General features: G+C 43.3%; 1 protein-coding gene across 8 annotated transcripts in view; it reads left to right on the top strand.

The window, feature by feature from the left end:
* Window positions 1–25142, top strand: part of ADGRF5 (adhesion G protein-coupled receptor F5) — a 112084-nt gene that overhangs the window by 47628 nt on the left and 39314 nt on the right. For all 8 annotated transcript variants that reach the window (XM_049716332.1, XM_049716329.1, XM_049716328.1 and 5 more), the window contains exons 2-4: window positions 2902–3027; window positions 14730–14784; window positions 24445–24615. In XM_049716332.1, the coding sequence (XP_049572289.1) occupies window positions 2902–3027; window positions 14730–14784; window positions 24445–24615 (352 nt within the window). The remainder of the gene's footprint in view (window positions 1–2901; window positions 3028–14729; window positions 14785–24444; window positions 24616–25142) is intronic.

Raw genomic sequence — 25142 nt, 5'->3', positions numbered from 1 at the left:
AGCACTGGTTGTTTAGAAGATTTGGGAGAACCGTTCCCTGATGTGTTTCAGGTCAGTTTCACAATGAATGTTTCTGGTGCACATCCCTCCAAAAGAGAATGCTGTTAAAGACTGCTCCAAGGAACCCAGGCCCTCGTCCTCCAAGTGCAGTGATGCTGAGAGTCCTGGCAACTTCTTCCTGGCATAGGAGGCTTATGATGTCAGGGTGCTTGATTTCCCTCCCCCTCTCTTCTAACTTCACAGACAGGAAGACAGAGTCTGAGGAACCAGGAAGTTGCTCATCTTCCCAGGGTTACTCCTGAGCATGAGGTCATATCTCCCAGCTTTTTCTAAGACACAGCAGGCTCATATAGGTTGGTGAGTTTTAGTAGACAGTGTCCAGAATTTATAATGTAAAAGGAGAAGGAAATTGGAAATGACATCAGATATGTTTCTTTCCCTTTCTGCCTCTGCTTGTCTCTGAGTTTCTTAGTTGTGCTCTGCCATTTACTCCAGGAATTTGGAATAAATATAAACTTCTCAGGGCTTTACCATTAAAGGGGCCCTACTGAAGATATATTGCCTTGACGTGGGCTGCTACTCTGGGCTTTTCGTTGGATTCTCTTCCCTGTTAGCCAAGTTAAACAGCCTCCACTGGATTCCTCACTGATGAGAACAGCTGGACGGTTACTGAGACGTTATTGATATAGGTGAGAATAGTGTGTCTTCAGAAGGCTCTCCCCAAACATAGCAGGAGCCCTGAAAACTGAATTGATCTTCAGTTGGTATCACTGTTCAGACTGGTCAGGCTCACGCCATATTGGTTGTCAAATATTTTTAATATTACCTCTCCCTCGAAACGATGGCCTTCTTCCTTCACGTGGAGGGCCTGCCCTTCACCCTTACCGTGTAACTGATGACTGTATGTAGCTGTTTCCTTTCTTCTGTATCCAGAGAACATCCCCTCCCCACAGTGCAGTCCTTCCTGTATCCCTATTTCTACTGAATTGTGATTTTGTGGCCACAAAATAGGCCAACAGAGAAAAGGATGTCAGTTTCATCAAGAGCTATGTCCAGGGAGGCTGGGGGAAGATGGGGACAGTGGACAGTATTGGCCAGTGGCTATTATACAAAAGGGCCAGACATGACCATTTAGGTTGTGACCCTTTATTTGGTCATTATCATGACCAAGATGATCCTTGCTAACTCTGACAAAGGCCAACATTGGGACCAGAGAAAGACGTGGAGTCAGCTTGAATTCCTTTAATGCCTGAGTCCCTCCATGGCTGTCACGTACTAAGGGAGGCTCATTAACTAGTCAGTTACTAATTCTCGTCTCCTCGATTAACTGCCTCAAAATGGAACCAGCCAGTCCAGTGCACTAAGTCAATGCCTAAAAAGATTAAATTCCCTCCAAAATACCCGATTCATCCCCAAAACAGTTGTTATCCCCAGGCTAAATCAGCCTGCTCCACAGTCACAAAAGCCTCCTCCCTTCAACAAGGAATGAGTGGTTATGCTTTCCCTGCAGTAGATGCATCTGGCCTTAAATATCTATTCCTGTAACCTAAATTGCAAAGCGTTTTCCAAAAGCCGTTGAGTTGTAGAATTTTAAAAATGTATTTGATTGCCAGATCTGCAAATTGGCTCAGTTTTCCAGGGCCTTATTCTTCCTTCTTTTCCACTGGGGAAGAGGAAAAGGAGACAGCGACAGCTGGTGATTGAAACACAGTCTTCCCTGGCATGTAAGTCTTGGCTGTCTCTCCGTGTGTTATCCTGGCCAGGTCCCCTGGTGGCCCCGGCAACGCCTGGACCAAGGGCTGTCCTTGATGGCGGCTCTCTGGATTCCACTAAGGTCAGGATGAAACCATTGCAGCCGGCATCCCTGGAGCTCTGCACGGCTTTTAGTCACATCTGAGCCTCAGAGAAGTCTGTGAGAGAATTAGAGGAGGTCTGAGTATCCCCATTTCATAGATGAGCAAACTGGATGCAGAGAAGTGTCAAGGATGCAATTAGTTTGTAGTCATCCTGGATCCTAACCCATATCTCCTTAGTCAAGTATTCTTTTCACAAAAACACATGGACATAAAAATGTCAGTAAGGAAAGGAATCTACACAAAGTAGTTTGTCGTGGTCCTCAGACCCATGAGAGGTGGGATTATTCCACGTGATACTCTAACTTTCAAATGCAACAATGATTCATCTGGTCGCTGAAAAAGTTTGTTTTCATTACTAGCATTGTAAAAGATAGCTATAAAAAATCAATATATTGAGATATATGTCAATGTTCCATATTATACACTCTAAAAATCTCTAAAATACAACTTGTATTTTTATGACTGAGTCCAGAATTTTTCATACTAATGGGTCATAGCCCATTAATGTGGGTCATAAAGTCAATGGAATGGTTTACTGCCAGAATTCAAAGAAAAAAATAGTGTAAGGTAATAGAATAGAATTGAAAATATCAGACTGTGTCGCACATAGCAAAGGAAAGTACTGTTCTCTGAATCCTTTTGTTCATATGCTATGTACTGAACCACAAGGTTAAAAGTACTTTGTACTGAGTAGTCTCTCCCTTTTTCTTGCTTTCCCTCTCTTTCCTCTTTCTCCTTTCTCTTTCCTTCCCTCTCTCCTTCTCTATGTCTCTAGGAAAGGTACCCAGACATCTGCCATCTTTGTGCTGTTTGCAGGTACCATCCCCAGCCCTCCCAACCCCCATCCTTCCTAACGCCATCCTTCCCTCACCCGCGGTCTGGAGCAGACACTGTTGTCTACATTTGATGTATTTATGCTTTTTCCTTTCTCCCCTTCACTGAAAAGGTCCTTTTGTAGTGCAAACTTTGAGACAGGGTTTGCTAGTTCTTTCTGTGTTTGATAAATGAATTACTGTATCTCTAAACCATCCTATTTCCATTTCAGGCAAGGCAACTCAAACTTGAAGACATGAAATCCCCAAGGAGAACCACTTTGTGCTTCATGATTAGTGTGATTTTTTCTTCCCAAGCTACACTGAACTTGAATTTAGAGTCTATTGTTTATCCTTCGGTGAGTAAATCCGTGTCTGCTGTATTTTCCCTGTCACATTTTTCTGATTTCCTGGGAATGTCACAGACGGAAATTGCTTTAAACAAATGTTTAAGGTCTTTGAGAAAATGTCACAAATGGTGGGAGGGGGTGGTGAACATAAATGGATGTTAAGGTATCTACTGGGCTGCACCTTGCCACACTCTGAAATCAGTGGTAGTGTCAAGGGAACATCCTCCTGGCTTCCCTCCTTAAAAATTTGCCACGTCTAGGCCTGAAGCCCCACCCTGTGAAACTGACAACAACATCTATAAAGCAGATTTTGAGGACTGAGCAGGACCTATGTTCTCAAAATATTCACTTGAACTCCAGCATCAGACTAGAACACATTTCAAAAGGTGTTCATTTGTGTCTGTGTTATAATCACAGACTGATATAGTTGAAAGGGCCATAGATATCATCCAGGCTTTTTGCTAACAAATTAGCCAGGTCGTCTACCTTTGGGAAGTTAATGGGAGTTTAGCTCAACTCAAGAGGGTGATAAGTACCCCCTTGTTCCTTGTGGGAATCCTTGGTATCTTCTTTCCTTAGGCTACTCCATGCACCAGAGACAGGGCATGTTACTGGTTATGAAATCTCACGAGACTGATGTGATTCTGTGTCTCAGTTTTCTCATCTGTAAAATGATGAAAATAAGAGTATTTATTTACTGATCTCTATGAGAATTAAATTAGTTAATATTTATAAGATGCCTTAGAACTGTGTCTGATACATTTTTTTCACAACCTTATTGGAGTATAATTGCTTTACAATATTGTGTTAGTTTTTGCCGTACAACAAAGTAAATCAGCTATACATGCACATATACCCCCATATCCCCACCCTCTTGCGTCTCCCTCCCACCCTCCCTATACCACCCCTCTAGGCGGTCACAAAGCAACGAGCTGATCTCCCTGTGCTATGAGGCTGCTTCCCACTCGCTATCTATTTTACATTCATGCCACTCTCTCACTTCATCCCAGCTTACGCTTCCCCCTCCCCGTGTCCTCAGGTCCATTCTCTATGTCTGCATCTTTATTCCTGTCCTGCCCCAGTTTCTTCAGAACCATTTATTTTAAAATTCCATATATATGTGTTAGCATATGGTATTTGTTTTACTCTTTCTGACTTACTTCACTCTGTATGACAGACTCTAGGTCCATTCACCTCACTACAAATAACTCAATTTTGTTTCTTTTTATGGCTGAGTAATAGTCCATTGTATACATGTGCCACATCTTCTTTATCCATTTATCTGTCGATGGACACTTAGGTTGTTTCCATCTCCGGGCTATTGTAAATAGAGCTGCAACGAACACTGTGGTGCATGACTCTTTTTGAATTATGGTTTTCTCAGGGTATATGCCCAGTAGTGGGGTTGCTGGGTCATATGGTAGTTCTATTTTTAGTTTTTTAAGGAACCTCCATACTGTTCTCCATAGTGGATATATCAATTTACATTCCCGTCAGCAGTGCAAGAGGGTTCTCTTTTCTCCACACTCTCTACAGCATTTATTGTTTGTAGATTTTTTTTTTTTGGTAGATTTTTTGATGATGGCCATTCTGACGAGTGTGAGGTGATACCTCGTTGTAATTTTGATTTGCATTTCTCTAATGATTAGTGATGTTGAGCATCCTTTCGTGTGTTTGTTGGCAATCTGTATATCTTCTTTGGAGAAATGTCTATTTAGGTCTTCTGCCCATTTTTGGATTGGGTTGTTTGTTTTTTTGAAATTGAGCTGCATGAGCTGCTTGTATATTTTGGAGACTAACCCTTTGTCAGTTGCTTCATTTGCAAATGTTTTCTCCCATTCTGAGGGTTGTCTTTTCGTCTGGTTTATGGTTTCCTTTGCTGTGCAAAAGCTTTTAAGTTTCATTAAGTCCCATTTGTTTATTTTTGTTTTTATTTCCATTTCTCTAGGAGGTGGATCAAAAAGGATCTTGCTGTGATTTATGTCATAGAGTGTTCTGCCTATGTTTTCCTCTAAGAGTCTTATAGTGTCTGACCTTACATTTAGGTCTTTAATCCATTTTGAGTTTATTTTTGTGCATAGTGTTAGGAAGTGTTCTAATTTCATTCTTTTACATGTAGCTGTCCAGTTTTCCCAGCACCACTTATTGAACAGGCTGTCTTTTCTCCATTGTATATTCTTGTCTCCTTTATCAAAGATAAGGTGACCATATGTACGTGGGTTTATCGCTGGGCTTTCTATCCTGTTCCATTGATCTATATTTCTGTTTTTGTGCCAGTACCATACTGTCGTGATTACTGTAGCTTTGTAGTATAGTCTGAACACAGGGAGCCTGATTCCACCAGCTCCGTTTTTCTTTCTCAAGATTGCTTTGGTTATTCAGGGTCTTTTGGGTTTCCATACAAATTGTGAAATGTTTTGCTCTAGTTCTGTGAAAAATGCCATTGGTAGTTTGATAGGGATTGCATTGAACCTGTAGATTTCTTGGGTAATATAGTCATTTTCACAATGTTGATTCTTCCAATCCAAGAACATGGTATATCTCTCCATCTGTCTCTATCATCGTTATTTATTTATTTTTATAAATTTATTTATTTTTGGGTGTGTTGGGTCTTCGTTGCAGTGCGTGGGCTTCTCATTGCGGTGGCTTCTCTTGTTGCAGAGCATGGGCTCTAGGCATGTGGGCTTCAGTAGTTGTGGCTCGCAGGCTCTAGAGCACAGGCTCAGTAGCTGTGGCGCATGGGCTTAGTTGCTATGCGGCATGTGGGATCTTCCCGGACCAGAGATTGAACCCATCTCCCCTGCATTGGCAGGCGGATTCTTAACCACTGCCCCACCAGGGAAGCCCTCTATCATCTTTAATTTCTTTCATTAGTGTCTTATAGTTTTCTGCGTACAGGTCTTTTGTCTCCTTAGGTAGGTTTATTCCTAGGTATTTTATTGTTGTTGTTGCAATATTAAATGGACGTGTTTACTTAATTACTCTTTCAGATTTTTCATTATTAGTGTATAGGAATGCAAGAGATTTCTGTGCATTAATTTTGTATCCTGCTACTTTACCAGATTCATCAATTAGCTCTAGTAGTTTTCTGGTAACATCTTTAGAATTCTCTATGTATAGTATCATGTCATCTGCAAACAGTGACAGTTTTACTTCTTCTTTTCCAATTTGTATTCCTTTTATTTCTTTTTGTTCTCTGATTGCTGGGGCTAAAACTTCCAAAAGTATGTTGAATAATAGTGGTGAGAGTGGGCAACCTTGTCTTGTTCCTGATCTTAGTGGAAATGATTTCAGTTTTTCACCATTGAAAATAATGTTGGCTGTGTATTTGTCATATATGGCCTTTATTATGTTAAGGTACGTTCCCTCTATGCCTACTTTCCGGAGAGTTTTTATCATAAATGGGTGTTGAATTTTGTCGAAAGCTTTTTCTGCATCTATTGAGATGATCATATGGTTTTTCTCCTTTAATTTGTTAATATGGTGTATCACATTGATTGATTTGCATATATTGAAGAATCCCTGCATTCCTGGGATAAACCCGACTTGATCAGGGTGTATGATCCTTTTTATGTGCTGTTGGATTCTGTTTGCCAGTATTTTGTTGAGGATTTTTGCATCTATTTTCATCAGTGATATTGGCCTGTCGTTTTCTTCTTTTGTGACATCTTTGTCTGGTTTTGGTATCAGGGTGATGGTGGCCTCGTAGAATGAGTTTGGGAGTGTTCCTCCCTCTGCTATATTTTGGAAGAGTTTGAAAAGGATAGGTGTTAGCTCTTTTCTAAATGTTAGATAGAATTCCCCTGTGAAGCCATCTGGTCCTGGACTTTTGTTTTTTGGAAGATTTTTAATCACAGCCTCAATTTCATTATTTGTGATTGGTCTGTTTATATTTTCTGTTTCTTCCTGGTTCAGTCTTGGAAGGTTGTGCTTTTCTAAGAATTTGTCCATTTCTTCCAGGTTGTCCATTTTTTTGGCATATAGTTACTTGCAGTAATCTCTCATGATCCTTTGTATTTCTGCAGTGTCAGTTGTTAGTTCCCCTTTTTCATTTCTAATTCTGTTGATGTGAGTCCTCCCTTTTTTTCTTGATGAGTCTGGCTAATGTTTTATCAATTTTGTTTATCTTCTCAAAGAACCAGCTTTTAGTTTTATTGATCTCTGCTATAGTTTCCTTCATTTCTTTTTCATTTATTTCTGATCTGATCTTTATGATTTCTTTCCTTCTGCTAACTTTGGGGTTTTTTTTTTGTTGTTGTTCTTTTTTCTCTGATTGCTTTAGTTGTAATGTTAGGTTGTTTATTTGAGATGTTTCTTGTTTCTTAAGGTAGAATTGTAATACTATAAACTTCCCTCTTAGAACTGCTTTTGCTGCATCCCATAGGTTTTGGGCCATTGTGTCTCCATTGTCATTTGTTTCTAGGTATTTTTTGATTTCCTCTTTGATTTCTTCAGTGATCACTTCATTATTAAGTAGTGTATTGTTTAGCCTCCATGTGTTTGTATTTTTTACAGATCTTTTCCTGTAATTGATATCTAGTCTCATGGCGTTGTGGTCAGAAAAGATACTTGATATGATTTCAATTTTCTTAAATTTACCAAGGCTTGATTTGTGACCCAAGGTATGATCTATCCTGGAGAATGTTCCATGAACACTTGAGAAGAAAGTGTATTCTGTTGTTTTTGGATGGCGTGTCCTATAAATATCAATTAAGTCCATCTTGTTTAATGTGTCATTTAAAGCTTGTGTTTCCTTATTTATTTTTATTTTGGATGATCTGTCCATTGGTGAAAGTGGAGTGTTAAAGTCCCCTACTATTATTGTGTTTCTGTCCATTTCCCCTTTTATGGCTGTTAGCATGTGCCTTATGTATTGAGGCGCTCCAATGTTGGGTGCATAAATATTTACAATTGTTATATCTTCTTCTTGGATTGATCCCTTGATTATTATGTAGTGTCCTTCTTGTCTTTCATAATAGTCTTTATTTTAAAGTCTATTTTGTCTGATATGAGAATTGCTACTCCAGCTTTCTTTTGATTTCCATTTGCATGGAATCTCTTTTTCCGTCCCCTCGCTTTCAGTCTGTATGCGTCCCTAGGTCTGAAGTGTGTCTCTTATAGACAGCATATATGCGGGTCTTGTTTTTGTATCCATTCAGCCAGTCTGCGTCTTTTGGTTGGAGCATTTAATCCATTTACATTTAAGGTAATTATCGTATGTAAGTTCCTATTATCATTTTCTTAATTGTTTTGTTTTTGTTATTGTAGGTCTTTTCCTCCTCTTGTATTTCCTGCCTACAGAAGTTCCTGTAGCAGTTGTTGTAAAGCTGGTTTGGTGGTGCTGAATTCTCTTAGCTTTTGCTTGTCTGTAAAGGTTTTAATTTATCCATCAAATCTGAATGAGATCCTTGCTGGGTAGAGTAATCTTGGTTGTAGGTTCTTCCCTTTTATTACTTTAAATATGTCCTGCCAGTCCCTTCTGGCTTGCAGAGTTTCTGCTGAAAGATCAGCTGTTAACCTTATGGGGCTTCTCTTGTATGTTATTTGTTGCTTTTCCCTTGCTGCTTTTAATATTTTTCCTTGTATTTAATTTTTGATAGTTTGATTAATATGTGTCTTGGAGTGTTTCCCCTTGGATTTATCCTGTATGGGACTCTCTGCGCTTCCTGGACTTATTTCCTTTCCCATATTAGAGAAGTTTTCAACTATAATCTCTTCAAATATTTTCTCAGTCCCTTTCTTTTGCTCTTCTTCTTCTGAGACTCCTATAATTTGAATGTTCGTGTGTTTAATGTTGTCCCAGGGGTCTCTGAGACTGTCCTCAATTCTTTTCATTCTTTTTTCTTTATTCTTCTCTGTGGTAGTTATTTCCACTATTTTATCTTCCAGGTCACTTATCCGTTCATCTGCCTCAGTTATTCTGCTATTGATCCCTTCTAGTGAATTTTTCATTTCACTTACTGTGTTTTTCATCATTGTTTGTTTGCTCTTTAGTTCTTCTAGGTCCTTGTTAAACGTTTCTTGTATTTTCTCTATTCTATTTCCAAGATTTTGGATCATCTTTACTGTCATTACTCTGAATTCTTTTTCAGGTAGACTGCCTATTTCCTCTTCATTTGTTTGGTCTGGTGGGTTTTACCTTGCTGCTTCATCTGCTGTATGTTTCTCTGTCTTCTCCTATTGCTTAACTTACTGTGTTTGGGGTCTCCTTTTCACAGGCTGCAGGTTTGTAGTTCCCGTTGTTTTTGGTGTCTGCCCCCAGTGGCTAAGGTTGGTTTAGTGGCTTGTGTAGGCCTCTTGGTGGAGGGGACTGGTGCCTGTTTTCTGGTGGATGAGGCTGGATCTTGTCTTTCTGGTGGGCAGGACCACATCTGGTGGTGTGTTTTGGGTGTCTGTGAACTTACTATGATTTTAGGCAGCCTCTCTGCTAATGGGTGGGGTTGTGTTCCTGTCTTGCTAGTTGTTTGGCATGGGGAGTCCAGCACTAGAGCTTGCTGGTCGTTGATTGGAGCTGGGTCTTAGCATTGAGACGGAGATCTCTGGGAGAGCTCTCGACAATTGATATTACGTGGGGCCGGGAGGTCTCTGGTGGACCAATGTCCTGAACTCGGCTCTCCCACATCAGAGGCTCAGGCCTGACACCTGGCCAGAGCACCAAGACCCTGTCAGCCTCACAGTTTTTAATTCTTCTGATTTCCACAGCTCTACTTCCCCTCTGTGTTTCAGCCAGTCGCACAGCTGCTAGTGTTGAAGGGTCTCCTGCTGAGGCGGGTGGTGGCTGTGGCTCACTGCGGGGACAAGACACTGGCAGCAGAAGTTCTGGGAAGTACTCTTTGGTTTGAGCCTTCCCGTAGTACCGATAATATAGTTTTTATTTTTGCAATAAATCTTTTCAGTAGCAGTGAGCAGAGCCAGGAATACGCTTGGTCAACAAAATAATGCTGAGCACAGTCCTCTTATGACTGCAGCATCAATAAAAGTAAAATCATAATGATGGAGCAGAAAAGGAAATATAAAACAGAATTTTGGAGACAAGAAGACAAATAGTCAACTGGCAATCAAATTGGAAAACTCACGAAAGCTGAATCTTAAGCCAACAGTGGAGAAAGCTAACTTAATATTCATCAAAATGTTCAAGAATTGATGAAACCCTCTGAAAGTGGGGCATGAAGAGAATGCTGATACAAGGAGACTGGTTGAAGGATGTGTGAAAAGTGGTTGGGTCCCTATATCCCCTCTCCCATGCCATGAACTTGGGCAAGCTGCCCTTCCTCCACCCTGGCAGAAGTCTGGAAGTTTATTCTCTGGAGAGGGTGAAATGCAGCGTCTCTTTATCTGATACACTCGAATATAGTCACAGATGTATCCTTCCAGAAGCAGAAACACTCACGACTGACTCACACAGGTTACATGAGATTTTTCTCCAACAGGCGTTTGGAAAAAAAAAAAAGAAGTATGAGTCCTGACTGCCCTCCATCTCCTGACCCAGTAAACTCCCTGTGCCTCATACATTTTTAAAAAGGCTCTATCAGTGTTTGCTATTATGATTTCTCTTCTTGTAATAGCATTTTTTCTACTGACTTTTTAAAAAGATATTTAGTGCTACTTTATCCAGTCTGTCACTATTGTTAGAGCTTCACTGGTAGATTTTACCATGATAAAATGTCTCTTTTTGCCCTGCTTGGTACTTTTCAATTTTAATTCTTTGTCTTATATTCCAATGGTCAGTTCTGTTTTTTATTTGTGTTTGCCTGATCTTTGTTCTTTACTTTTTTTTAGCTTTCAGTATATTCCTTTGTTCTACTGGTTCTCTTATAAACAAGGAATGTTTGAGGTTCTTTTTTTTTCATCTGACTGTGATTTGGGGAGTATAATTTATTCACATTTGATGTCATATTTAAAATGCTTGCTCTTACTTTCAGGATGTTTTTTTTTATGAGTCTATGCATTTCCTTCCTCGCTTCTGTTTTTGTGTCTTTCTTTGTTTGGACCTAGGTTTTATCTTTTTTATTTCTCTCATGACTTGGGAGGTATACTTTGTATGTCTTCTTCCAAACTCCGCTATGTGGGATGCAGCCCATGCAATCATATGCGGCAGCTTGCTCTCATAAATAGAGGAGGGAAACATTACTTTTCCTGTGAGTTTGCACGGTCAGTACAGAGCTCTACTTTCCCCAAGCCTGTGGGGAGAAAGCCGGAGCCTGAAGTGATCCCAGCAATGGGGTCAGCCTTACCTCTGTTCCAGAGTTTCCCAGTGTTCCTAGCTGCAGCAGTGCCCTCCCACTGTGCCAGCTCGGCCCTCATCACAGCATCCTTAGCAAAGTCACTCCATCTGCCTCATGGCCCAGGCTGATGAGGGGATAGGCCTCCCAGGACTGCTGGTGGAACTTTAAATTTGTCTTCCTGAAAGCTCCCACCACCATGCCAAAAGGCCCCAATTGTCCCCCCTAGATCTGCCTTCAAGATATAATATCTTCATCCAGCCTAGAGGCTGAAGACCTCCATTGGAGAGGTGCCCTTGAACCTGCCTTATCAGCTCAGCCTAAGCTGCCACTCAGCTCCCACTTCTACCATTTTAAAAGCAACATGGGGTGATGAGCTTTTAAAAAAAACTGTGGTAAATACAAAATGTACCATCTTCACCATTTTTAAGTGTATAGTTTAGTAGTGTTAAATATATTCACATTTTCGTGCAGCCAGTCTCCAGAACCATCTCGCAAAACTGAAACTCTGTAAACAGTAAACGATACCTCCCTAGCTCTGCACCTCCTAGTTCCTGGAACTCACTGTTCTACTTTCTGTCTCCATGATTTTGGCTACTCCAAGTACCTCATACAAGTGGAACCATATAGTATTTGTCTTTTCATGACTGCCTTATTTCACTTAGAATAATGTCCTAAAAATATATCTATGTTGTAGTCTGCATCAGAATTTCCTTCCTTTCTTAAGTCTGAACATGGACCCATTGTATGTATATCCTACTTTGTTGATCCATTTATCCATCAAATGGATCGTATGGTAGTTTTTTTTAATTAATTAATTTATGTATTTATTTTTGGCCGTGTTGGGTCTTCGTTGCTGCTCGCGGGCTTTCTCTAGCCGTGGCAAGTGGGGGCTACTACTCTTCGTTGCGGTGCGCGGGCTTCTTATTGTGGAGCACAGACTCTAGGCGAGCGGGCTTCAGTCGTTGTAGCACGTGGGCTCAGTAGTTGTGGCGCATGGGCTTCGTTGTTCCGTGGCATGTGGGATCTTCCCGGAGCAGGGCTCGAACCTGTGTCCCCTGCACCAGCAGGTGGATTCTTAACCACTGCGCCACCAGGGAAGCCCCTAAAAAAGCAGTTTTCTTCACCCGATTCTAGACCTGCTGAATCGGATTAGGGGAGGGAGGGAGGTGATCCTTATGCCCACAGAGATTTGAAATGCTCTGCATGAGAGGATTGAAATATTCCTTGATTTTAACCCACAGCTGCCGGCAGCCAGTCCTTAATTTTTTAGCACCCCTGGAAAATGGGAGAAATGAAATCTCAGCTTGGGAGAGCTTCCCAAAAGTGACCACCAGTAGTCACCTTCTCCTGGGCTGAGTTCCCCAGCAGCAAGCCATGGAGAGTGGACAGAGAAAGCTTCCTGGTGGCTCCCCTTCCCCAGCCCCAAGCCCCAGGGAGGATGGAGACAGCAAGGCAGCGGAAGAACTCTTCCTTCTGCCCAGGCACGGAGCCAGAGAAGGCTCCAGGGCAAGCCGCACGGGAACCAGCCCTGTACGTTGACCTTGTTATTTCTCGCTTTCTGAACATTGCGGTAGACCTGAGATAATCTCACTGCAACGAAGCAGCACCTGGGCTTTGGAAATTCTAATCATCAGCCATCATTCCTCTGTTCATTTCTTCAAGAACATTTGTGAACTCTCAGGTCCCGCCACAGTTCCTGTGGACGTGAATACTAGTCATTGAAAAGAAGGAGGGGGTGGAGGAGACAACAGAGAAAGAAAGAGAAAAGACACCGGTTAAGAGATACTGGGTCACCGAGGGGAGCCCAGTTCCCCCACAGTTTCCGGGGTACCTCCTGATAAGACGGTGCCGTACCTATGTGGATAAGCGCAAACTTAGGATGCAGGCTAGCTGGGTTTGAGTCCTGATTCTGCCATTTCAAGGCTGTGTGACCTTAGGCAAGTTATTTGACCTCTCTGCCCCTGTGTTTTCTCATCCGTGAAATGGAGATAATAACGGTATCTACGCCTTAGATTGTCATGAGGGTTAAATACATAAGCACACACCAAGTACTTAACAGTGCCTGGCACAGGGTGTTGAAGAAGTCTTAGGAATTATTGTTTTTGTTATCATTATGAGGTGAGATAACTAGGAGAAAATGGTAGAGACCACAGGTGGCAGAGCTCTCTGTCTCTCGGGGGGTGTTCGTTGGTGCATGGGGTTCATGATAAAGCACACACCCTGGAGGGCAGGGGTTATCTGGCTCTTCTACTGAGACTTAAGGAAGTTTGGATTGGGAAACACATCATAGGAAAATTCACTTGGAGGCAGGGATGAGCTAGGAGCCCCATATCAGGTCGAGGTAAGGTTATAAGCTACGGAGCTGGCAGTGAACTCAGCAGCAAAGCCAATCAGTGTCAGGTCTTAAACAAAGAAGCCACCTGATGACAGTAGATGAGCTTTATGGAGATGAAGCAAGTGGCAGTATGCAAATGGGGGGGGTCCATGTGAATGGTGCCCCCAGGACAGCGTGATGCCCTGTCCCAGAATAGCACTTACTCTGTCATCAAAACTATTCTAGTGTTTTTCATTGATTACTCATTTGATCCTCACAGCAACCTCATGAGGAAAGCTATTTTTATCGCTCTACTTTAGGTGAGTACTGAGGCACTGAGAGGTTAAGTAACTTGCCCAAGGTCACACAGCCATTTTATGGCAGAGTTAGGATTTGAATTCAATTTCTGCAGAGTCCTTATGCTTAATTATTGTACTATATGATCTAACTAACATTTATTAAGAGCTTACTATGTTCCACGTTGCGGTTGGCTTATCTCTCATAACAATTCTATGAGGTCAGCACTATTATTATTCCATTTTACAGAAAAGAAAACTGAGGCTCAGAGAGGACGAGTAACTTCTTCAAGGTGGCGTAGCTAGTAAGGGCCTGTACCTAGGCATTCTGGCTCTAGAGCTGGCTCTCAAAGCCCCCGCCTCAGAAGGCAACCATCGAACCATCTAGGAGAAAAAGGGCCAGAGGAGGAGAAAATAATTTCTAAGCATGCACAATCTAAACAGCCCTAATGCTGCAGAAATATTAGGGTGGGGACAGGCTGAGTGTGGAGGGGAGGTCGTGAGACTCGTCTAAAAGGTCATGCGAATGACTCAGGGTTCAAGTCTCAGTACAGTGGAGGACAGCGTCATTTATATTTCTTGACAGACCTCAAGCTGCAGGAACTCTGAGAAGCTCAGATAGGCTGATTTCTTCCGCTCCTGCATCTAGAGACTGGTCTATAAAAAGTCGATGCCCAGATCATACCACAGAGACGAATCCATTTCATTTCCCCGACCCTTCAATCACTGGTTGCCTGCCATCCCCAGGGCACGAGGTGCTGACCCAGAATCTGCAGCCCTACCCTCCGCTTGAACATCCCGGGGCATGTGAACAGAGAACCATTGTGAAAAGACGTCTCTAACGCTCACTGACTATTTTCTAAAATGTTCTTTCAGCTTCTCCATGAACATGAACTAGCAGGGGAGGACCCAATAAGGCAAAAACGAGCCGGTATGTAACCCTTTGCTTGGCCATTTTTCTAGTAAATCCCAACAAATGACATTTGTTGTAACTTTTTGAAACACTGGGATCCACATAATACAGTCTCTGAGCACCTCAGTGTTCAGTTTCTAGAAGTAACTGCAAAGGAACTCCATTCTCTATCCAATGACATTAAAGGGGTCTTATCAGCACATTCAGGGCTCGTGTCCTCTCCCGTCACCTCTCCTCAGAGCCTGAAGATTTCCCCGAGGCCCCTTCCTTCAGCTGCCCTCTGCCACCACCAAAAAGCCTGCTTCTCTCTTCTCAGCCCAGCAGCCTTGCCTTTTTTCTTTTTCTTTTTCTCTTTTAACCTCGTCTCCTCTCACTCAGCACTTTATTTTGTGGATCAGTTGAATTGCTAGACCCAAGTCCTTTTTCTGCCTGCCACTCCAGTTGCCTACTGAATTCCCAAGAAGCTGTCTGGAAAACACAGGGCTCTGCCCTTTGGAGGGTTGGGGGCAGGTGAGAGCTGTGAACACCTGCATGGCGATGGTCAGTGTCTCCTCCCTCATGTGGGGCCCTGAGCAGGTGGGTACATCTGGAGGCTGCATTTTCCAAGGACCAGCTCCTCCCACCACAGCAACCTTGCAAAAGCATCAACCTGATTTTCTCATTTCCCTGCAGAAAATCCTTCAAGGGCTGCCAATTGCTTTGGAGATAAAATCTGATTATCCGCTCACTGGACCCTAAGTGCTTTGCCCACTCACTCTCCTGCTGCTGCTTTTCGCAGAGTCAGTATCCCACTCACCACACCCCTTTGCTTGTCTGGGGGACTCAATTCACATAGGCTCCTGCCCTGGAAGGTCTTCCATCAATTCCCCAGACAGGGAGGGGCTGTGTTCCTGGGTTCCCCTTACCCACAATACATCCTCGTAGCCCAACATTTATCCCAATGCATTGTAATTCTTTTGCTTCCTGTTTGCAACTCCCAGGAGACATGAGCTCCCTTGAACCCTCTTCCTCTCTGCAGCCTGGCATGCAGCCCAGTGTCCCAACAGATGAGTGAACAAATAAAGAGAAGGCATGTCTCTGTCATAGCTGTCCCTGTGTGAGTTCAGAGGATATGTTCCTTTTTGCTAAGAGTCTGCTGGCTTCGTGGCTGGACCAACCGTCTAGAAACTTCTTCACTTGTAACATGGGGACTGAATCCTTTTCCAAGCATGTTGGGACTTGGTCTGTTCAGTCTGGTGGTCTAAAAGAGACTTCAGGCTGCCAGAGGGAGCAGGCTTGCCCCAAGGGCAGGATAAAGGCATCCGGTAGAGCCCCTTACAGGGCCATAACAAGATCCGCCTGCTGCCCCGTGCGTGAAATGAGAATTCAACCAGTGCTCGCCGGAAGTTCATAGCATGGGTCCTCTCTCCTTCCCTTCCTTCCCTTTTTTTTCTATTTTAACCTTGTTTTATATCCCTATGGGATGCTCACTCGCCCTCCTCTCCTTCCCTAACGTGATCTACAGCACAGACTGTACTTTGTACTTCCTGTGCTTTTAAAACAAGCAATATCACCTCTACCCACCCCTCCCCCACGACAACCCCCTGAACCCTCCCACCCCCACGACAGGAACAGGACCAGAGATGTCCCCACTCAATATTTTGAAAGACTTTTCTTCTTAAAATCAAACCACTTGCGTTAAGTTCCAGCTCCAGGTTCTGCCAGCTTCTTCTAGGGCTCAGGCTGCCACCTGCCTCGGAACCAGTCAGTGACCCGACACCTGGAAAAGTAACATCTTTCTGCACTTCCAGTCCTAGCTATTTGTGATCCCTGGTGCCAGCATGAGAGGTTAGCCCTCAGAGAGGAAACCACTTCCACTTCTAGGATTTGACATTCCAAAATTTTTCCAGACGTGCTTTCATTACAAACAGTCACGAAGATGATACATCGCCATGAAAACATGTTTTCCATTTTTTATACATGGTTTGGGCCTCTCTAGGGTCATTCTGGAGGTGTTGATGACTCAACCCGTCATCTGCAGAAGAAGGATTGGCCTTGGTACTTGTACAAAATCACTGAAGTAAGAAGTGGTCATGGAAAGGCCCAGGCGCTGGGCCGCAGATGCTCAGAATATAAGTTGCCATTAAGAGCATCGCTCTCCAGGAAAACTAGGAAAGCAAGAAATAGGAAGGTTACATTCAGCAGATGCCACACAGAAGCGTCTGTGTTCTGGAGCCTTCGTGCCAGAAAGTGGCAAACAAAGTTTCCAAGAGAAAGAGAATTCTCAGAAGGAATTTCCTTTTGAGGCACTGGACCAACTCTTCAGAGCTTTAAAGTTTGATCCTTTAAAGGTAGGATCAACACTCACATTTATTCTCAGAGCTGTGGACTTCTTCCTTTACCACATGTTAGGTATCACAAATATATCACACACAGCCAAACACACACACATATATATACATACATACAAATATACAAATATATTTTTACTGTACAGGGTTGTTGAGAGGATTAAATAATAGTATGTACTTATTTTTTAAATGTTAATATAGTTATCTGGGGGGGTATTTGATGTTTTTGTTTGTTTTAATAATTAAAAAACAATTTAATGGATTTATTTATAAAAATATTGCATTTGACAGAGCCTGAAATATACCTGGTACGGAGAAGGTTTTGTAGAACTACTGAAGGCAGGAGGTTGGATGCCACAATATTAGCATTTTAGGAGAACTATCTCAAAACTCTGTGGGGGCAGAGAAACCTTCACCAAAAACTCGGAGGCCAGGGGCAAGAAGAGTATGAACCTGCTTGTTAGTGGCTCTTGGGGAGCAGAGGGAAATAAGCATCCGTCAAAGCCTCCAGAATTCTGTCCTGATTCCACCAGGAAGTGGATTCTAGACCAGCCGAGAGGCTGGCACAGAGAAGGCATTGGTGGAAGCCATCTGAAGTGAAAATTTGCCAGATGGTTACGGTTGAAGGAATTAGATGAAGAGGTTAGTGCCGGGAGACCAGCAAGGATGCAGCAGTGTGGACTGTCATCGGCCCTGGTGCCTGGAATGACGTTAGGAAAGGAACATGGCGAACACTTGTGAGAGACATTTGGAGAATTGGGTCAAAAGGACTTGGGGACAGACTTGACATGGGGGTGACAGGAGGGATGATTTATATGATACTTGGGAGTGCACAGACCCGGGTGACTGGGGAGGTGGAGGCCACGGGTAGAAGCCGGAGCTGGAATGAAAATCTTATTTTGGAAGTACAACAGTCAGCGGGAAATTTAGTCTTAAGGGCAATCTTCACAGGGGACTGAAAGCACAAGTTTCTTGGGAATTCCCTGGGGGTCCAGTGGTTAAGGCTCCGTGCTTCCACTGCAGGGGGCACGGGTTCGATCCCTGGTTGGAGAATTAAGATCCTGCATGCGTGCGGCCAAAAATAAATAAAGTGCCGGGATGCACTGATTTGAAAGGTTTTTTTCCTAAAAAGAGTCTTCTTAGGTTGGAAGTAACGCAAATGTGTCCTCAGCATCAATTATGAAGTTCCCCATGTCAGATTTCTGAGCTTAACTGGGAATGTGTCTTGGGTCCTGGGCTGAAGAGTCCCCACTGGTGCTTCTTTGGTTTCAAAAGGAATGGCTGGTAGGAGAAAGGGAGACCCAGGGTGTCCTAAGCCCGAGCTGGAGGCACTATTCATCTTCACAGATCCAGTGAGAGCAAGGTTCCTACCAGATTGGGTTGCCAGCTGCCAGCTCGGAAATCCTGACCTTTCTGCAGACCTGCAGCCCCGCCGGCTGTGCTGTCTCCTTTTGATATGTGTTCAGGAAATGCTGTGCATTCTCCAGGTTGAGAAACACATTTGGGGATTTTCCTGGCTTTAATCTTTCTTATGATAACTTGTGGCATTTCGTGCTCTGAGCAGGCAGTAGTGGTGGCAAAGTAAGAAGAGAAGGCTGGTTCTCTCTGCCTGGTGGGTTTTTTTTTTTTTTTTTTGCTTACCTGTCTCAAAAGTGAGACCTGATTGGAAGAGAATTAGGTTTAGTTGACCTACCAGCAGATGGCTGCATAGATGTTAATCTGTACACTTATTATGATCAGTATTATTATTTCTACACGCTGTTTCGGAATGGCTATTATATGCCAGGCAATTTGCTAGGGGTCTTCCTACCCCAACTCCTTAACAACAAATTCTGCAGAGAAAATAGTGCTCCTGATTTACAGATGAGCAAAGCGTGGCTCACAGGGGTTCAGTAGCCTCCCAGGTGAGAGGGCGTTTACCCCAGCTCTCTAGGCTCCAAGTCCTAGCTCATAGTTAAGAGTCAGAGTTTTCAACATGACTTTCTGGATCTTGCCTGTGAGATTCTGTGCCATGATTTTTTTTTTTTTTTTAGCAAAGAAGTGTTTTTAATATTTAATTAGTATACATTTATTAAGCACCTATCGGGCACAAAGAACATAAAACATGCTGACTGCTGCTATCAACTTTTAATCTGGTTGTAAGGAGAGGATATGCACGCACCCTAAGTTAAATTCGAATTCTGTAATATCAAAAGCAGAGTCATCCCATATTGGGAGCCTGAAAAAGGCAAAGCTACTGGCTAGAAAATGGTAGGAGCTACAGAGAGATAGGTCTGGGCTAAATGTAAGTTTCTAACAGAACTAACTAAAGGTGGGTTGGACCGTCTTATATGGAGGTGAGTTTCATGTCATGCAAGGTATTTAAGCCAATCTGAATAAGCACCTGGCAGGAGCGTTTATAGGGGGAATCACGGCATCTGATGAGTGGTTACCCAAGATGATCTTCAAAATACTCAACTTCACGATGCCTTGATTCTGTGAGTCCTCAGGTCACTGAGCACATAGGCTCAGAGAGTGACCAGGAAAGAATTGACTGAGGTTGAGGCATGAAAGAAGGAGCAGAAATGGGACAGAAGAAGGGAGGGAGGAGGGAGCTCCAGGCAGAGGGAATACGAGGAGATTCTTGATGGCCTGGGGCTTTTTCTTACGCATATATTGCAGAAGGAAACTGTGTTCTCGCTGACCACATTTAGAGGAAGTTTACGCAGCTGTGATTCTCGGGGCAGATTTGTTGAGTGAGGGGCTCTAGCATCGCTTTACGTGGGGCTGACTTTGATGATTTGGGTGTATGATGAGCTAGTAGAATTGATTCTTTTCTCCAGGCCTCACAGCCCATTGTTTTATGCCACAGTGCTGCCCTCCCTCTCCCCCATCCATGCCTGCCCCCCAGACCATAGCCATAGTGTGAACAAACCTTTCAAAACCTAAAGGGAGAACAGGATCTTTGACTCTCTCCTGACAAAGGTACAGCAGACCCAGATGATGCTGCCAAATTGGTACCTATGAGAACATGTCGAGAAAAAAAGCAGAGCAGGTAGCTTTTAATATTTACCTGCTACAGGACGAAGGGGGAGAAACAAATCTAAATCTTCAGTGATAAGGAAGCATGGGCCCCTTTGGTCAAGAGAAAACCACACGAACCTCATTTCTCCTGAGTGATGTCAGCAGGCCCCACTCTCTTGCAGGTGAGAGGTTCATTTATACATTGATTTAGGCCCTGACTTCTGAGAAGCTGTAATTACCAGTAGAGTGGCCAGGCAAAAATAGTCTTGTTTGCTTAAACAGCTGTGATGAAGACCCAGAACTGCTTGTCACAGTTTGTGGCCAACTTTCCAGAAATGTCTCTATAAGATAAGTGCTGTGTGGTGGGCACTGATTAATGGGAAAGGAGAGGGGAAATCCTGGTTGGTCTGTGCCTCCCAGGCCAGGGATAAGCCTGCGTCTGTGACACTGATGACCCCTGGAATGTGCTACCTTCCACTGGGGCATCGGTGAGTCAGAAGAACTCAGACAAACAACACCAGGGCGAAGGAACCCGAGGCGGAGCGAACTGTCTGGAATCAGGTGGTCCAGGGGCAGCAGAGAAGCATGGAAGGGTCTCTAAAATACACACTTACACAGAGTAGGAGGAACCTTCCTGTTCCTCCTGGGTCCCTTGTAGCCTGGGGCAAGCCCACCAGGATCACTTTCCGAAGCTCTGAAGCCCTCAGGTTTGGAGGAGGTGAGGTGGACAGGGCGTGGCCTTTTGACCCCAAATCTTGGGCCCCTGACCCCACCCTACACAAGTCATACTAATTCTGAGCATCTGGGCTTCTTCCGTTAATCAGATGCTCTCCCTGGGCATTACAGGGACTGGAGGCCCAGTGGCGTTTCTGTGTTCTGCTTGCCTGTAACACCAGGATGCTTTGGGTTCAGGGCCAAGCCAATGGTCACTGGTAGGTCCAGCCAAGCTATCTCTATCTTAAAGTTATTAATTACTGCACTCCCACCCCACCTCCAAAACATCCTTTATTCTCTTTTCCTGAGGAACACGTGGCACCATTAAGGGAGAAATGATTCTACCGGTCACACTGTCAGAGTGAGGTAATGGAAAGAACCCCGTTCTAGAAGTCCAGAGATCCAAGTTCTGGTCCTGTGGACACCACCAACCAGCAGCAGAAGCTGGGGAAAGTCATTTACTCTTTGGGGGAATCATTTTTCTCATGCCTAAAAGCAGAAATTTCTGGGACTAACTTATAAATATTCTACTTTGACTCACCTGGGTCGAGGCCCCACAGTATCTGTGTGTGTAGAATCCCTACGTGTGGGTAATCATCAGTCAGGAGCGGGGACCACGGGAATAGATGATCGCCAAGGGCAGACCTGTAGCCTTCTGAGTTACTATGGTGTTTTCGAGCCTGTTTTGAAGAATTGACCATTTTCAAGAAGACATTTCTTTCTCTATTAAATGTTTCCCATCCTTATCAGTCTCTATAGAGAACTGATGCTCAGGCTGAGGGTTACTCTGAAACCCCCTTAGAAGTTGTCAAGAACATAACAGGTGGCTGAGGGGAAGGGGGTCTTAGAGCTGGTGCTTCAATTCATATTTGCACAAACGCCATAGACTAGAACTCGCTCAAGTCACAGGAACTGTCCTCTTAGTCGTATTTTAAGCTTTTGGCTCAGCTCCTTGTAGGACCTCAGCGGAAGAACTACCTTGGCTTCAGTGGGGAATGATGACATCCAGGAAGCACCATGTGCTTTTCAGGCACATGCTCGTTCTCCAATTACATCTGTAAAGAGCAGAAAGAGGTGGGCTCAGGGATGGGTGATACTCACTACCCTCAGGCAGGCATGGAAATCATGCTGGGATCAGACCCTGGGAGGCAATAATGCAGGTGATGGAGTGGGTGATACGGGATTGTTACTGACCTCACTCATCTCAAAAGCAGCTACCGTCCAGGAAATCCTGTTTACATTCATTCCTGGCAGGAGAGTAGACTGACCACAGCAAAGAGGATCCTGGAGCTTCTGAATCCTCCGGAGGGTATAAACATTGCTGCATTACTTTTCAGGAAAAAGAATGTGCTCTAAAACAGAGCTTATAAATACCATGCAGTCGCCCTCCTTGCAGATGTTCCCAGCAGGCCACATACTATGTCTAGGGTTAGGATCACTCAGATTAAGATTAGCAGTCCTTCCAGGAAGCTTGTCTGCATCACAGAACCGTTTGCAAATCAGAAAGAAAACAGGAAATTTCAAGCAATGCCATAATATCGTGACAAACTGAGATTCCGCACTGGGTTTTAAAAGTCACTGTGTTCTACTTGTAAATACATTTTTATAAGGAGGAAACATACTGCAAGATGCATTCCAAATTTTAAGAAAATGTGCACAGACATTTTTTACAGTTTGAGTTTATTACAGCAAGTTGAAGGATGCCAAAATGAAATAATTCTCAACAAGGTTGATAAGTAAAACCAAACTCCTAGACAAACATAGTTTACAGCTGTAAGTGGACAAATATTACCATTTTCTACAATAAACATTTATCAGTTGGAGTTTCCCATAGCAAACGTACTCCATTTTAGTGTTTCTCATAAATAATCCTTGGAATATTTAAAACAAATCTTGTGATATTATGGGGGAAATTCTTTGTCATTTTAGAAAACAGACATAGAACTTTAATGTTATGGTTTTATATATATACATATATATATATATATGTATCGTACTTCCAGATTTTACTTATATTTTAAAGTAAAAGGCTTGCAGGTATTCACTAATCTTTTCCTTATTTAACTGACAGGATAAAATAAGCCACAACTTGTCTTCTCAAGGCATCAGTATTAAAAATTCTCCTATTTTTTGAAGGTTCGTCATTAGCTACTAACCAAGCCCATGGCTTCTGCTCCAGTTATATATTTCAACCAGGAATGAGCCAAAGATTCTGGCCATGACAGAAAGGTGAATCTGTGACTCAACTCAGAAATCACAGGTTTATCAAGAATTGATTGGACATGAATTTATTATGTGCTGGGCTGCATGCCAGATGGAGTGGGTACGGCCATGAGAAGTAAAAGAAGCCGTTTCTGCCCTTGAGAACTTACAACCAACAGCCCAGACATGATGTAATAGTGGTAATTATGCAGGAACATTCCAATAGATCTATTGTCTGGCTTGCCTGGATTGGGAAACAGACTCATCTAGAATGCCAGCCGGGCAACCAGTCTGGAGACAATTTGGAAGAACAATGAATTGCTGAAGATCTCTTTTATTTTAATTTCCAATTTGCCAGTTTTGCTTTTGTTGAGTACCTAGCATGTGCTGAACACCAGAGATACAGAGTAAGAACAAAGAACCCAAGCTTTGCACACAGGCTAAGAACAAAGGGAATTAACTACATGACTTTTCCCAGAGGTCTTCAGGCCGTGAGTGTATCCTTCAGCTCTCAAAATACATGCATGACCACTGAATGGTGTCAGAAACATACTGACTCATGCTGGTGAGTCAGGACCATGGCTTTTATTGTCTAGATGGTTGCCAGGCCTCCCTGCCGGGTCTCCTTTTTTCTATTCGTGTCCCATTTGAGTCCATTTTCCACACAGTCACCCTTGGCCTTGGACACCAAGGGGGGTGTGGGAATGGAGAGGATGGACAAGTCCTCAGCTTGGCCTGTGAAACTCTCAAATGGCCAGAGACCACAGCGCTGATACGAGCTAGATCTGTTTCCTTTCTCCTCTAATATAGCAGAGTCGTAGAGAGGAAGAATCATGAAGGGAGGGCTTGGTGGTGATCAGTAAACAAACTTCTTTTTCTCTAAAAAAGTTCATTAGAAATTCTTAAAGGGTGATGTGTCCAGCATCCACATGTCCCCGTCATTAGCTTTTTTTTTTTTATTTTAATTTTTATTTATTTATTTAACTGCACCACACGGCATGCGGGATCTTAGTTCCCCGACCAGGCATCGAACCCATGCCCCCCACAGTGGAAGCGTGGAGCCCTAACCACTGGACCCCAGGGGATTCCCAAGAAACTTCTGCTTTTTATTTTATATTGGAGTCTAGTTGATTTACAATGCTGCGTTAGTTTCAGGTGTACGGCAAAGTGATTCAGTTATACACGTACATATACCTCTATTCTTTTTCAGATTCTTTTCCCCTATAGGTTATCACAGAACACTGAGCAGAGTTCCCTGTGCTATGCAGTAGGTCCTTGTTGGTTATCTATCTTATATATAGTAGTGTGCGTCTGTTCATCCCAACCACCTAATTAAAACGTCATTGGCTTTAAGCGCTGAAAGGTCCATCACGTTCTCTCTCTGCCCACCACAGTGAGTTCTCACAGCCTTCATATGCTTTCGTTCCAGTTGCCGTGAGCAGTCCTGCAGCCCAAGAGTTCACTGTCAATGTTGAGGTCAGTTTTGAAGATGCCTCCTTCCTGGAGCCTAGCAAAGCTTACTTGAAAAACCTCAGTTTTCCAGTTCAAGGGGATGACGCTGACCCAGCTACCAACATTTTGAGCATCGAGGTGACAGCAGGTGAGTAAAAGACCCATTGCTTGAAATAGGAGGATTGGGCCAATCAGGAGAAGTGTTGCTTTGAGCCCCTTCCTGTTAGAGGGGGATGTGGGGTGTGGAGGGGGGTAGCCTGGGGAGAGTTGACCTCAGAGAGGAGGTAATGGGATGGCTGGGTAAGGAAGATTAGACTTACTGACCATGATACTCATATCTAAGCACCCCAAATTTTCTCCGTTCCCCTCTTCCTGTGCCTCCCCCACCCACTCTTCCAACAGCTTATCTTACGATCCTTTCAAGAAAGGCATGTTTTAATCAAATTTTTAAAACTGGAGTATAGTTGATTTACAATGTTAGTTTCCGCTGTACAGCAAAGTGAGTCAGTTCTACATACACATATATCCACTCTTTTTTTAGATTCTGTTTCCATATCAGTCATTACAAAGCATTGAATAGAGTTTCCTGTGCTATTCAGTAGGTTCTTATTAGTTATCGGAAAGGCATTTTTAATCATAGTACACAAAACCGAGTATTTTTATGGCCAATGTGTG

Source organism: Orcinus orca, chromosome 10, assembly GCF_937001465.1.
Source record: "Orcinus orca chromosome 10, mOrcOrc1.1, whole genome shotgun sequence".
Classification (NCBI taxonomy): Eukaryota; Metazoa; Chordata; class Mammalia; order Artiodactyla; family Delphinidae; genus Orcinus; species Orcinus orca.
The sequence above is the reverse complement of the archived record's forward strand: the minus strand, read 5'-3'. Positions and strand labels throughout refer to the sequence as shown.